A 15,179-nucleotide genomic window follows, 5' to 3' on the forward strand; every position below is an offset into this window, starting at 1 on the left:
CGCAGCAGTAATTACTATTTTATGTAAATAGTGGGATCAATCTGCTCCGATTGATTGAGAATCTGTGACTGAAATTTTCGCTTTCTGAAGTTTTTGAGTAATTTACAGCTGATGCTTTTTAAGTTTGGCAGTGAGGGCTCTCGGAACGCACGGAGCGTGTGAGCGAGTGTGCGATTGATGGATTTATCGCTAATTACGGCCCGGGGAATGACACGGCTGCCTGACTGCCCTCGCTAGCGGGCTCTTAACCCCTGAGCCCTCCCGTGGGAGGGGAGCCGAGGGAGCAGCGCCGCTTTGGGATTCCCATCTCTGCTCCGGCCCCCAGCACAGACCCGGGATGGGGCTGCGTTTGGTCACCCTGAGAGCGAAGGGCTCCGTGCGAGGTTTTTCCATAAATTGATCCTTTGGCAGGACACGTCTGCAGATCTTTGAAAATTCCAGTTTCGTTCACTGGGGGAATGAATTCCCTCGGGACGAGCGTGCGGCAGCCCCGTCCCGTGCCCGGCCAGGGGACAGGGGCGGGCAGCGCCTGGGGGAGCATTTGGGATCACGGTGGGCCTGGAGCGCCTCGCCGAAAGCTCCCCAGGGCTCCCGACAGGAGATAAGGGAGCTGGGAATTTCGTGGGACTAAAGGAAGAGGGGAGCGTTCAGCCCTGGGTTTACTCTGAGGGGAAAAGGTGTCAGTGGGGAACAGGAACCTGAGAAGAGGCTGCTAAAGCCCCTCAGCGAGCAACGGGGCTCTAAGGAGCTGCGAACTTCGGGATAATCACCAGGGTGGAGCTTTCCAGGCACCGGGAGCAGCTTTGGAAGCTCCGGAGCGGTGTCGGTGCCCCGCACGCTGCTCCTCACACCCCCCAGTCTGAGCCGTGAACATCTGCCCAGATGTGGCTGCTGTTTAGGAGCTGTGACATCTCCACGGGCTGCTCCTGTCGCCCGAAATGACAGAGAGAAGAATCCCACCTGTCCCTTTGGGACTTTAATTCCCCAGAGAGGACTGGGAAGGGACCAGCGGGGCATGGGAGAGGGAGATGTTTTGCCTATTGTAAAATATTCTAACTGCTGATTTCCATAGTCTTCTAAACTGAGCCTGTGTCTAACTCAGCCGTGCGTGGGCTGGAAGGAGTTAACCAGGAGTTACTCCCAGTTGTGGTTTTGTGGTCGAAACCATGATCGCCAGAAGCAAATTTTTGTCATGCATAAGGTGTGTTATTAAAACTTGAGTTATGCTCTTGGTGAATGAAAAGTTAAAGCCCTTTTATAAAATCCTGGCAGCAAAGCACACAAGGGATAACCGTGCTGGAGCGAGGGAGGCTGGCTTGGATTTTTATTTTTTTAGAGTTATGTAAAGAGAAAGAGAGATTTGTAAATTAAAGAAACAACAATCAAATAACTGCTATGCAATTCCCAACAAAGGAGTAAAAGCCCTCTGAATAAACTCCAGACTCAAAGCAGGGGTGAATCAACATTTGCACAGTATCTCTGCTTTGATGCTTTGGGTCACATTTTCGGCTGATTGGTCCATGGGAATGATTCCAGGGAAATTTGCAGAATAAAGACAGTTCCTGTGAGGAGGATCTGCTCTGGCTGGGGTTTGAATTGTTGATCAGTGTAAAGAATTCATCCAAAAATGCACTTGTACTTGGATTGCACCTGCCAGCCCTTGGGATCAGCTGATTGGCAGGAACAGGGAGCCTGGAATTGCGTGTGCTCAAGGAGGGAAAAGGCAACAGCTGAAAAATGTTCATCAGTGGAACTCATTATTGAACACACGATTAAATTCCATTGCTCATAGCCAAGTTTCCAAGGCTTGGAGGATAAGAAATGTGGAAGACAGTAGGGTTAGATGGGATACTGGGAAGGAATTCCTGGCTGTGAGGGTGGGCAGGCCCTGGCACAGGGTGCCCAGAGCAGCTGGGGCTGCCCCTGGATCCCTGGCAGTGCCCAAGGCCAGGCTGGACATTGGGGCTTGGAGCAGCCTGGGACAGTGGGAGGTGTCCCTGCCCATGGCAGGGGTGGGATGGGATGGTTCCTTCCAACCCAAACCACTCCAGGGTTCTGAGATGGTTCATTTCTTGTCCCTTTAGCTGTCAGTGCTGTTCTGGCTGTAGCTCTGATTATGGCGGGATTGAGGCTGATCCAAAACCCGTCCCTGTCCCCAGCATGTTCATACCACGAGTGCTGAGAGCACCAGAGCAGCTGGCACTGACCCAGAGCCTCCTGCTCTGTCCACTTCTTGTTTCTTGTCATCCCTCTGCCTTGGCAGTCTGAGCTCTGCAGAAATGCCTGCTTTTATAGGGCTGTGCCCACGATGGGATGAATCAGGTTGGTTTGGCAAAAACATTATGCTGGGGTTGGTTTTTTATATGAAACAGCAAAGCAAAAGGCTGCTGCCCCTGGGCCCTGTGCTCACAGGACACTGAATCAGAGCACGTGGAGGGCATGGGCAGAGTGCCCCTTGTAGGAGATCCGGGCAACTGAGAGTGTTCCAGGTGAAAAGTCCCTCCAGGATGGGAAGAGAGAGGGAAAACCACAGGGGGAGAGCCCACCCTGGCTGTGCCTCAGCAGCTCTGCAGGCTCCGTGGTGCAGCTGAGGGACAGAGGGACAGGGTGCAGCTCTGCTGGCAGAGCATGGAACAGGGACAGGCAGGCGAGCAGCTGCTCCATGTGAGGCTCCTGTCAAGTGTCCTGCCCTGGCACAGCTTCCTGGAGCCTCTTGGGCAACAGGAGCCACCTCTCCCACCTTCAGCAGGGCACAAACCCCGTGCCAGGTGTGAGCTCTGGCTGAACTCAGGCACTGGGGAGAGGTCAGCACATCCCAGCCTGGAGTGGAGAACCCAACTGTCGCGAGCCTGAGCACAGAACTCAGAGGCTCCAATCTCTGCTCTCTCTGTCTCACTGCTGCCTTAGAAATGCGTGACATCTCTGTTGTGTCACTGCAGCAGCCTCTGGTAGGGTGTGCTGAGGGAAGCAGAGAAACTTGAATAAAACTGGGCTCAGTTCTCAGCACAGATAACCCATAATAGCTGATTCCTGGCTTAAAAAACCACGTTACCTGAAGAGCAGTAAAAAAGAAATTTTGTTGCAGAAGTTTGTCTGTTATGGCTACCATTGGCAAGTTTTTAATCCAAGTCTTGTAAAACTGTGATTTATTTTTTAAATTTAATTTTATTTAAAAGTTATAGCTCTTGAAGTTACTGAATATACAAGAATTACCTGCGTAATCTTCCTTTTGGTGGGTGAAGGAGTGGGAGCTTCAGTGCAATGTGTTTGTGTCCAGGAATAACTGTACATAAACTTCTTTATCTGTCCACAATGAAAATAGGAATTACAGCAATATTTCAGAAGTGCCAGGTGGGATGCTCAGGGCCTGGTTTTGTGTCTCCCTTTGGAGTCAGATACCCCTGAAACTCAGGACACCCCAAAACGGAACCATCTGACATCAGAAACGGCTTCTGGAAAAAATCACCTGTAATTCCTGAACTGCAAAGGGATTCTGTGCTGTAATTTGTTTTGTTAGGCAGGGGAGGCACTAAAGCAGGACTCGTTTGTGCAATGGGAGGGGGTGGGTGGATCCCTCCGGGGCAATGTTATCGGGTAAAGCACAACCCGAGCCGGTGTCCCCCAGACATCAGAGCCTGGCTTGTCTCAGGAGCCCTCCCGGCTGCAGAGGCAGGAACCAGTCCAGTGCTGCTGAGATTTACAGCAGAGGTTCAGGGCTGGTTCTGTTCTCTCCTCTTTGCTGAGCAGCCCAGGATGAGGCATTTTAGTGTCAATCCCTGTCCTCGGGTCCTGCTGTGATAATAAAGAGCTACAAAAGCAGGAGTTAGGATGAATATTGAGCTGGGTTGAGCTTTCTGGTCCTAAAGAGCTGTAGGTGACCCAAGAGGGGGAATCCCTGTGTATTCCCCCAGGCAGCACCTGCCCCTGGGAGGTTTGTCTGGCTCCACCAGGGATTGCAGAGCTTTCCAGCTGGATCTGCTGGAGAGCCGGGCTGGGGGATCCAGTGCCCACCCTGCCCCACCCCACCACATCCCACCAAGGGCTCACCACTGAGCTCCACTGGTTGGCATCCACTGAGCCCCTTTGGGGACCAGGAGCCACTTCCCAAAGATGTTCCTGGTGGCCCCCTCCCTTCCCATCCCAGCCGTGGCACATTCCCACAGGGGGTGCCCTGTGCTGTGCAGGGCCCAGGCTGGGTGGGATGGGAGACCTGGATCCCACCTGTGCCACACAGGCCACGGAATGCAGGGACAGAGAAGCTCCTGCACTGCCTGTGGGTGAAGCATTGCTGGGAATCTTCAGGTGGCTGTGCTGAGTTAACCCTGGTGCTGCTGAAATGCCCCTGCACAACCCCAGTGACAGAGGCCACGTTGTCACCCAGCTGCCAGAGAAAATATCCCAGTCCCGTAGGCAGAGCAGGTCTGGGGCCATGAGATAGACTCTGGTCTCAGGGCCTGTGGATTGACACCGTGTTGTGCTTGGCACCCCGGCTGTGTTTTTCATCGTTGCTCTGTGTTTGTTGTGTTTCTTTCTGTGTTTTTTTTCCTGGTTCTGTCTCTGTTTGGATTTTTGCCCGGCTGTGTGAGTGGGCCGGTGACAATGCACTCACTGCTGGCTGTGCTGTCACCTTGTCTTCAGGTGTGCTTGTTTATTAAACCTGCAAAGAAATTACAAAATCAGGACTTAGCTGAGAGGTTTGGCTTCAGTAATGAGGCCACTCTGTGGGATGCTGTTCTTCCTGACGAGGGTTTACAGGCTAAAATCTCTGCCCCAGAAAGCAGCTGCTGGCCTTGCCCTCTCCAGGACAATGCTGACCCTTCCCTGTATTTCTGACAAGAACTTGGGGAACGCCAGGGTTATTTCAAGAGGCAGGAGAACTCAATGCCCAGACCCAGAGTGATGAAACCCCACAGTAGCTGCCTGGGGCATCCCTGAGCTCCTCAGGCTGGAGTCTCTGTTCTGTGGCTCTGAATTCCTGCTGCTTTGACAGTGTGATGGTGCTCTGTAGCCACCAGCATCTGGCATGGCCAGTATTTAGGTTGGAGGCTTAAACAGATGTAGGGGAGAGAACAAAGACAGCAACACAAAGCTCAAAGGCCGGCAAAGCCTCCCACAGAAACCCAGCAAAGGCAGAAGGAATACCAGGGTTCTTTCTTGCTTGGCTGATGTCCCCACCCAGACCCTTTGGGCACATTCTCCTGTTCCAGCGTAGCCCTGAGTGTTTATTCATCACCAGGAGAAATCAGTCGGGGAAACAGAGGTGGGGTGGGCTGGAGCGGGAAAGGGGCTGGGCTCACCTTGTGTCACACTCCCTCCCTCCCGACTGTTTGGAAACAAACACACTGCTCCCTTCCCCACACTGCTCCCTTCCCCAAATCCTGCTCTGCGCATGGCCCGAGGCTGCAGCACCGAGTGTGCCGACAGGGGGGAGGCTGCTGGTGCCAGGCTCGGCGTTTCCCTGGCGTGGGAAAGGAGCTCTGGCTTTGCCAAACAGAACAGGGAGCTTGGAATGGGCAAACACGGCCCGACCACGTGCAGGGGGCATCACAGGCAGCGAGGAAGGTAAAGTTCAGGTGTGTTTGGATCCGGATTTGGATGTCTCTGCCCTGCAGCTGTGCTTCACAGGGGTTGCTGATGGGATCTGTGTGCTCTGAAATGCTGTGGGAGCAAACTGACGGGCAGTGTCCTGTAGGCCCTGATGTCAAAAAGGTGCCTGAGACATGTCACCACGTCTGCTTATCTCCTCAAATCACCCTCTCTCCTCAGATACTGGGCAGCCCTGGTGCCCTTCTGCAATAGGGTCAGAGCAGGGCTGACCTCTCTGGATGAGTAAATGGGGTGGATGTTCCCTCACGCCCCTTCAGGGTGGGTTCTGAGGGGATGCACGAGGCTCCAGTCACACGTCCCAGTGCTTACCAGGGATCCTGTGGACTCTGGAACAGAAACGAGGTGGAATAAAGGTGCAATTCCTGTCATTTGTGCCAGTCCTCAGCTGGGTGAATCCCAAGCTCACTGGGACCAGTGCAGTGCCCAGTGCATGGGGGAGCTGCTCAGACTTTCAAGGACTTTGCAGGTTCTGAGCACCTCAGGGTCCTGCCTGAAGCTTTTTATGCCAGGCCGAGGGCAGGGCAGGTTTCCCATTGTGCCTTTTTCCATGGTTTCTCCCAGCAGAGGTGAGGGGCAGGGGGGTAGAAGGGAATCACACAAGGAATGCTTTAGTTGAGGGAGAATAAAGCTCCAAAGCATTTTTCCTCATAATATCTGTGCTTTTTTAAGCTCCTGAATGCTTTGCTGCTCCGTCCTGCCCTGGTGTGTTTATCTCTGCTGATTCCAAGTGATAGGGGCTGAGTCTCACCCTGAGATCGAGCTCTGCTGCTGCCTATTCTTCCTTGAGAAGATGGGATTGAGAGCGGGTGAGGATTCCTGTCCAGGCAGGACTGAACAGCCCCAGCACCGAGCACTGAAATCTGAGTCATTCCCATCGCGCTGCTCGGAGATACTCGGCACTGAGGGAGGGAGGAGGGAGAGAGGGCTGCGTGAGAAACGCTAAAGACAACGAAACTCCCCAAACACCTGCTGGAGTTTCAGGTGCGGGGTGAAACCGGGGAAGAGGAGCGGGCTCGGCGTCCCCGTTATCCTGGGCTGCGATGGGAGCTCGTGCCAGCCCCAGCTCCGCTGCCACGTGGGCACAGAAAGCAGCGGGAATTGGGAGCCTCGGGCCACCAGCAGGGCTGGCACAGCGTGTGCTGATGTGCAGCTCGGGTGTGGAGGGAAAAGCAAAGTATTCCTTAAGGAAAAGGTGACAAGGACAGCAGAAGCAGCGCTTGGTGGCCTCATGGAGAAAATCAGCTGTAATTCCTGAACTGCAAACTAATTCTGTGCTGTAATTTGTTTTGTTAGGCAGGGGAGGCACCGGAGCAGGAATCTGAGCCAAGGAGAGCTCTGGAGTCTGATCCAGGGGCATCCCAAAGCCATCCCTGCATGGTTTAATGTGCATTTGATGCAGGCTGGCAGTGCCTGGTGACAGAGCACCCTTACAGGGAGTTTCAGGGATGCCAAGTTCTTTCCAAGAGGAATTATTGTTCTTGGAATGATTCACTTAAAAGTCTAGACCAGGACTTATAAACACACAGAGAGTGGCTTAATGAAAATGACACATTCCTTATGAAAATGCCATTAAATTGTAGCATTCATTGCTGTAATTCCTGTCGAATTTCTTTGCCTTTCCATGGAAAAACATCAGCAGGTGATGTCATGGTTTAACTCCAGTCAGCTCTTGGAAACTTGGGAGATTTAAAAAAATTTTTTAAATCTTTTCTGCTAATAAAACCCAGTCTTTCCCTTTCTGGAAATTTCCACTTTGAGGAAAAAGGAATTTTTGTCCACGGAGTTCTTATTTTATGGTGAATGGTGTGAGCTGTGGTGGTGACACCACGTGCAGGTGACAGGAAGGTGTGGCAGGCTCGCTGTCACACCTTCCACGTCACTGCCACACGTCCGCTGGCTCAGCCTCTGTGGACGTGGTGGGATTTGGTCAAAGGTTGGACTTGATGATCTTTGGGGTCTTTTCCAACCTAAACAATTCCATGATCCCATGATTCCAACCTCTGAGCCTGGAATGCCCAGGGAATGCAGGGAGGCACTGCTGGGCTGGCTGCTGGCAGGGTTTGCTGGAGGAAAAGGAAAGATGACCAATGTTTGGGTAATTAAGTGTCTGACAGTTTATTAACATAAGATGGAGAGACCTGGAGAAAGTGCCAGAAGAGAGGACAGGCAGGGCATTATTTTGGTGTGTTGCTTCTCACGTAGTCCCACGAGCCTCACCTCAGTCAGGAATTTTCTAGTGGAAGGGAGGGGGTTGTGATTGGCCTGTCTGCTTCCCTCTGAGTAAAATCGTCTACAAGTTATAGGGAAAAAATAATTTGGATTGGAACTAAATTTCAAAATCATGAACTGCAGCAAAGGAAAATGATGAGGTTTGGTTTCACTTGGGCATTGAGTGACTGTGTCTGACTGTGGGCTGCCCTGGCCTGGAGCTCCACATCCAAGGGAGAATTGTGCCAGGTTTCCTGATCCCTTTGTGACTGTGCAGGATGTGACTGGAGGAAGAGCAGCTGATGGGGTTTTGCCACCCCAGGCAGGAGCGGGGGCAGAGGTGCAGCTGCCCCTGGAGAGGCTCTGGCCTGATTTTGTGCCCAGCCACAGCAGCAGAGCTGGTGATCCCAAAGGCTGTGGGAGTTCAGGACCAGGAGAACATCCCTCCTCCACTCCACAGAGCCTTTGGGAAGCCCTTCCTGTGTTCATGGAACTCTGTGGGAAACGCTCCTCCCTCATTCCCGCTTTCCCCTGTGCGGCTCAGTTTTAGATCCGTGCGTCTGATGAAGAATGACACCATGAACTTCCAGAAATTCCCCTACACCAGCGAAGATGAAGCCTGGAAAACCTACCTGGAGAACCCCCTGACTGCAGCCACCAAGGCCATGATGAGGGTGAACGGGGACGACGACAGCGTGGCTGCCCTCAGCCTCCTCTACGACTACTACATGGTGGGTGTCCCTGGGCTGGGACAGGTGTGCAATTGGTGCCACCTTAGGAGGAAACCTCTCTACTGATCCCCCCAGAGTTGTTTATCCAACACCCTCCCAACACCACACGGTGCCACCAGTATCCCCAGTGGTAAACTGAGGCACAAACCAGCATTTTGAGGGAATTTGTGGAAAAACTGAACCCAGGTGCCTTGAGCCTGGGTTTTTTACCCATAAGGAACAGCAGTGCTTTGAGGGCTGTTGGGCTGGAACAGCCTTGCACACCCCACCAGCTTTATTTTTCCGGAGCTGCTGGAAGATGGAGCTCCGAGAAACGTGGATCTGATTTATCCCTGAGTGGAAGCAATAGCAATGATGATTCCACTCACTTGGGTGCTTTTAAGGTCGTGCCCAGAACAAGCTGCTGTGGCTTGCCCAAGGTTACCTGGGAACTCAGCAGCAGCCCAGGGGAGAGCCCAGCTCTGCTGTTTGTTATTCACGCAGGGTTTTGTCTGGGAGGCTTCACCTGCTCCCAGACAGGGCTAATTCTGCTCTGTTTTCCATTAATAAAATCTAACAATAAACAAACTCTTTGCTCTGCCTTGTCCTAGGTCCCGAAGGAGAAGAGGATTCTCCCAGCTGGGATGATGGCACGCAATGAACTGGGAAAGAGGTTGGCTTCAGTTCCTGCTCTCTGGAGCTGCCTCACTCTCCTGCAGCTGCTGAAATGCAGGATGGGGCTCTGAGCTTGCAGAAAATAGACATCAAAGCACGGTGTTATTACCAGCAACAGTGCAGCTCATTAACCCTGAGACACACATTAAAATTCTTTAGGCCAGGTCCCAAGCAGGTATAAATGGAGCTACACCCATTTACAGACCTGAGCATCTGTCTGGCTGTGCTTGCAGGGGTTGTGCTGATTTGCAGCAGCTGAAGAAATTGCCTTTATTTCCTATTTTGTCACAATTGCAAAGGACAAAAGGATTGAGCACTGGCAGCAAGAAGGGAATGGCCAAATCCTCTTTCCTTCCCTGGGCTGATGAAGGTTTCTGTTCCACTCTCCCAGGATTCTCTTCCAGTGACTCCCATTTGTCCTTTGAGGTTTTCAGATAATTAACTATTAAATTAATGGCTCATTTGCCACTGTGAGTTCAGTTCCCCTTCCTGGATGCTGTGTACTTTGGCACTGTCAGTTTGTAACCACTTGACAGAATAAACCTCAAGTGGTACTTCACTCCTTCAGAAGCAAACTGAGTTAAGCTGGTTTTGGTTTTTGCTTCCTAAGCTGCTGGAGTTCATTAATTTGTACAATAATTGTTTTTCCTTAAAAAAAGGGTATTAAAAAATCAACTTTCAGCATCACTGAGCCATAAAAAGACTTATGATGGACAGCCCACACAGCAGTACCTTTCTCATCATCCCTGCTGCTCTGTTTGATGGCCTAAATAAAGGAATAGTGGATGCAGGCCCTGGATGTGCAGCCCCAAACCACGTCCAAACCATATTCTCTGACTCCCTGTGATCATCTCTTATCTGCTGAGCACCTCTGGCTCTTGCTGAGTGCACTGAGAGCTGTGGGTGGAGATCCCCCAGGGGCCTGTCAGCTGTCCCAGGCCCAGCAGGAGCTGTGCAGGGCTGACTCAAGGTCACCTGGCAGCCAGGCCAGCAGCACACTGAGGCACTCCTGGCAGTGACACTGGGGCTGCCCCGCTCTGCCTGGCCCTGAGACAGGACCTCTCTCCAGCAGGCACTGCCACGGGATGGATTATGAGCCCGAGATCCCCTCCTTCGATGGCTCAGCCCATCTCATGAAGCTCCTGTCAGAAAACGTCTCCATGGCCCAGGAGTTCTGTGAGCCTCCCAAGAAGAACGGCCTCAGTCTCGAAGGTGTCCCTGCTCCTCACAAGCCAGCCCTGCTCCCTCCAGGCACCAGCAAGCTGGAAGCCACCCCAGACAACTTCCTGGTGCCCCCGGGGGACGTGTACGACAGCAGCTCCTTGAACTCCCTGTTTGAGAGCCTGCCCATGGCCCCGGCGCAGCAGCGCTGGCAGCCGGACAGCACCTTCAAGGAGGACCCGCAGGAGGTCGGGGGCTGCTCCGGGCTGGGGGGGCAGTGGGAGCTCTGTTTTTGTGTTGGAAGCTTGGTGCTGTTCCTGTTGGATTTCCGGGGGTCTGTGTTGAGTTTGGAAGTAATGAGGGTCCATGTTTTGTCTGCTGTGGTGGCTGGGAGAAGGTGGATGGACAAAGCAGTGAGAGATTCTAGTTCTGATTTGTGTTTCCTCTCGTGTGCAGACGCTGCTCTTCAGTGACATCCTCAAACCCCAGCCAGAGCCACCCTGCCCCGAGAGCTACCCCACGGAGGGAGTGAAGAGGTAACAGCAATCCAGGGCCTGGGGGGTCCAGGGAACTCTTGGCTCTGTCTCTTTCCCGGGAAAAGGCTGCATCCCTTTCCTCTCCCCAGTCCAGCCTGGCAGTGACCAGTGCAAGTCACAGCTCCCGTGCTTTTGCAGAGACCAGTTGTGTCTCCCTGGTGTTTCCAGAGCAAGGTGCTGCTCCATGAGCTCTTAGACCCAGAGCAGGGATTGTTCTGTGCCCAGACTGGGGTAAATCCAGGGCCAGCTGCTGTCACATCTCATGGGCACCCTGAGGGATCCAGGTGGCTGCAGCATCTTCCCACAAGCCACTTGGAATGGGGTAAATGATAGAGAAAAGGAGGCTGGCAGTGCATGAGGGTGATCATCAGCCTCCCCTAATCTAAGGTTTAGGTTCTCACTTAGCACTGTTAGTCAGCCTTGATTTTAGAGGGTGCCACTGCCTCTCATTCCTAAAACACGCGAGGGATTTCTTCCTCCTTTCCACCCCTCTGCCAGGCAGAGCTTTGCTGCTCCAGATACTGCATCAAACCTCCCAGCAGGTAACATTATTTCACCTCCCACTTTTTATTTGCCTCCTGAGTCAGCTGACTGGGTGACTCAGCTGTCAGACGTGGGGATGTTCACACAGACAGCAGCGTCTCCCCGAGCCAGAGGCTCCCTGCTCACTGTTTATTTGTGCACTGAAGTTCTTTGGCTCTCCTGGCTCCAGATAAGAGGAGCTGCCAAGCCCATCTTCAGAGATGGCATCACAGGAGGTGGAGCAGGAAGAAGATGGGTTGGTGACTAAACAGGGCACTTGAAGGGTCTGAGTGAAGACTCCTGTACAGGTGGTGGCTTGCACGGATTCCTCACAGCAGAAACCAGCTGTGGCCTCATTGTTTCAGTGCTCACAGGTGCTACTGAAGGTCCAAGAGCTTCTGAGTTCAGGCTCTTCTCTCAAATTCCCTTTCCAGCAGTGACACCTTCTCTGTGTGACACTACAAAGCTTTTCTGTGAACACTGAAGTTGCTGCCCACCACACTGAGAGTTCCACGAGCTGAGCTTTTAATCCAGTTCTGTGTGTCCAAGCAGATGTTGGTGTCCTGCAGGTCCTTCTTCTACAGGACCATTAGGGGAGAGTCTTCCTGGCTCAGCCAGTTATGGGTATGGATTTGGAGACAGGAACCTGAGTTTAGGGTGTTGTAGAAGTCTCATCACAGGTACCTGGTTTTGTGTGGTTTGCTTTAGGCTGCTGGCTGAGCAATGGTTCTGTTGCCATCCACACAAAAATACTGGCTGCAGTCACATCCAGGGGTTTTAAGCCAAAACCAAGGGGTAAAATGAGGCTGTTGGTGCAGTGCTGCTCCCCAGGGTGTTGGGGAGGATCAGAATGTGCTGTGCTGTGTCAGGGTGTGTGAGGTGGGGAATGGAGCAGAAACTGGAGCCTGTAACCCGCGGGTGGAGGCTCTCAGGCCTCTGTTTTGCTTTTGCAGTGAAACAGCAGCGTGTGCTTATTCATCCTTCTCTCTTTGTTCCATGCAAGTGACTTTGAATACACTCTGGGGTCACCCAAAGCCATTCACATCAAATCTGGGGACTCTCCCATGGCCTACCTCAACAAAGGACAGTTCTACCCCATCACGCTGAGGACAGCTGGAGACAGCAAATGTTTGCACTTGTCCTCAAACAAAGTGAAGGTAAGAAACAGACAGGCTGACAGCTCTGCTGACACACGCTGGAATGGGACATCCTGGGACTGGGAACAGAGCTGAACGGGAGCAGTAATGGCTTTGTGGCTCATGTTGGCTTAAAGTGATGAATGGGATGGATTCAGTCCCACAGGATAATCCTCTGCTGCACTGCAGAGCCTCCATGGCAGCTGGAACCTGTCACAGGAGCTCAGGGATGCACAAAGGGCTGGCTGGGGCCCTGCTGGGAGGAGCTGTGAGCCAGGGACAGGGTCCCCATCCTGCTCCTGGGATGTGTGGCCAGGCCTCGGAGCCACCCCTGAGACGAAAGTGCCAAATGGCTGTGCCCAAATCCCTTCCCTTGCCCACCTCAGCTTCCCCAGCTACAAAATCCCATGTTTTACGTGGCCCTGAGGGCGGTGCAGGGTGGAAGGTGAGGAAGGCACTGATCCTGCTCTGTGCTGGGCTGGGCTGTGTTGCAGAGCGTGGTGATGATTGTGTTTGACAACGAGAAGATCCCCACGGAGCAGCTGAAGTTCTGGAAGCACTGGCACTCCCGGCAGCCCACGGCCAAGCAGAGGGTCATCGACGTGGGTACGCGGGGCTGCCAGGCCTGGGGGGCTGGGGAGCTTCTGCCTCCACTTCAGTGCATCCCAGGGCTTCTCTTGGTCTGGGAGTCAGTCAGGGGCAGGATTTTGGGGGTGGGAGGCCTTGGGAATGTCACCAGTTTCAGCCCCAGTATGAACTGCTCCTTCACTGCCTTCCAGCCGACTGCAAGGAGAACTTCAACACGGTGCAGAACATCGAGGAGCTGGCCTACAACGCCCTGTCCTTCGTGTGGAACATCCATGAGGAAGCCAAGGTACAAACTGCCCGTGGAGGGGAGCTGGGAATGATCCTCAGCAAAACTGCAGCTCCTTCCTGCCATCCCAGACACTGCCCCAGTGCTCAGCTGAGACACAGAGAGTTTCAAATGAAACCCTGCCACTGCAGCGGCCCCAGGCAGTGTTTGCCTGGCAGGACAGCAGCGGGACACCGTGCCTCAGTGTGTGTTTAAACACTGCCATGAGCTAATAAACACTCTGGGTACAGCCCAGACTGGCTCAGGGATGTTTTCTTAGTGCTGATGGATAACTCTGAAGAAAGGTTTTTGCAGCAATTCCGGGCTCTGCTCACGTGTACCTGCAGCCTGTTTAAATAACCCCCAGCCCATGGAACAAAGAGCCCCCTTTCCAGGCAGGTTGGTGCAGACATGAGTGACCACCCTTCTGTGCCTTGTGGGATGTAGAAGGGAGCCAGGCAGGTCTCAAGATCCCTTCTCACCTTAAAACCTGTGAAGTTTATTACAGCAAGGTCTTTGCAGCTCTGCTGTCTCTTCTGCATCTCCTCAGAGTTTCTCATTAACACTTTGTGTCTAGTGGGGATTGAAAACCAGATGAAGTAACAAAGAAAAAAAAAAGAAAAGCATAAATACCCCAAGTCTCTGAAGCTTGGGAAAACCTTGCCTGGCTTTGGGATCTCAATAAGCCCAAAGGCAGCCTGGGTCTTTTACAACCCAAGAGGTTAACAAATGTCTTCAAGGCAAAGCTGTCAGAAATGGAAATATGTCAGGTATGTGGCGAGCCCTGGGGCCACCTCAGCAAAGCTGGATTTAACTCTTAGCAGAAACTCTGCTCATGCACTGGCCTGAGGCAGGCAGAGGTGAGACTTCAGAGAGCTGCGAGGGCTGGGAGTGAGACAGGAGGGGTCAGGGGCTGGGAACAGGAGGGGTCAGGTATTCGGGTGTTTGGGTTGGCCATGGCACCTGTTACTTCTCTCCTTCCAACTGAACTTCACCCCACAGTGAAGTGGTTTTCTTTCCTAGGAACTGACTCGAGCTGACATCAGGTTTCAGGGCTGAAATCCTCAGCTGAGGGAGCTCTGGGAACTCCTCCAGCTGCAAATCTGTCCCTGGGGTCCAGGGGAATTCCAAGGTCACACCAATGAATTGGCAGCTTGGAGATACAATTTGGATTATAGCTGTGCTCAGCTTTTCTTGCAGAGTTCCCACTGGAGCTAACTCCCTCCTGGTGATAAGAGAGCCCAGTGTGTGATGAATATTTATTTAAGCAGCAGCACTGCTGTGCAATTCCTGAGGCTGCAGCCTTGCCCTCCTCCCTCCCTGCAGGGCTTTGCTGTCTGAGGGTCCCTTGTTCAAATGAAAGATCAGAAATATCAGCAAGAACATCCCCAGGCAGGATTTTGGGAGTGGAGAGGCTGAGTCAAAGAGCTGGAATAGGTGTGGGGGGAGAGGCTCAGGCGGGAAACCGAGGGCTCCCCTGCCAGGCTGGCCCGGGGAGGGCCGGAAGGAGCCTCAGCAGCTGCTCTTGTCCCTGCCCTCTGCTCCCACTGCTGGCTGAGGAGGAGTTTTCCAGCACCAAGCATCCCTGTTCCTGTTTGCAGGTGTTTATTGGGGTGAACTGCCTGAGCACGGACTTCTCCTCGCAGAAGGGAGTGAAGGGTGTCCCCCTGAACCTGCAAATCGACACCTACGACTGCGGCAGTGGCAGCAGCCAGCTGGTGCACCGGGCTGTGTGCCAGATCAAGATCTTCTGTGACAAGGTACAGCACCC

At 53.1% G+C, this 15,179-nt stretch overlaps 1 protein-coding gene across 7 annotated transcripts in view; it reads left to right on the forward strand.

Annotated features, from left to right (window-relative positions):
* GRHL3 (grainyhead like transcription factor 3) overlaps positions 1–15,179 on the forward strand; it is a 102,996-nt gene that overhangs the window by 81,519 nt on the left and 6,298 nt on the right. For 6 of the 7 annotated variants that reach the window (XM_048327385.1, XM_048327386.1, XM_048327387.1 and 3 more), the window contains 8 exons: positions 8,360–8,546; positions 9,137–9,198; positions 10,270–10,609; positions 10,818–10,897; positions 12,423–12,576; positions 13,050–13,161; positions 13,335–13,429; positions 15,010–15,168. In XM_048327385.1, the coding sequence (XP_048183342.1) occupies positions 8,379–8,546; positions 9,137–9,198; positions 10,270–10,609; positions 10,818–10,897; positions 12,423–12,576; positions 13,050–13,161; positions 13,335–13,429; positions 15,010–15,168 (1,170 nt within the window). In that variant the 5' untranslated portion in view covers positions 8,360–8,378. The remainder of the gene's footprint in view (positions 1–8,359; positions 8,547–9,136; positions 9,199–10,269; positions 10,610–10,817; positions 10,898–12,422; positions 12,577–13,049; positions 13,162–13,334; positions 13,430–15,009; positions 15,169–15,179) is intronic. The other variant, XM_048327383.1, reaches the window with a different exon arrangement.

The sequence above is a fragment of the Corvus hawaiiensis genome, chromosome 23 (assembly GCF_020740725.1).
Source record: "Corvus hawaiiensis isolate bCorHaw1 chromosome 23, bCorHaw1.pri.cur, whole genome shotgun sequence".
Taxonomy (NCBI): domain Eukaryota; kingdom Metazoa; phylum Chordata; class Aves; order Passeriformes; family Corvidae; genus Corvus; species Corvus hawaiiensis.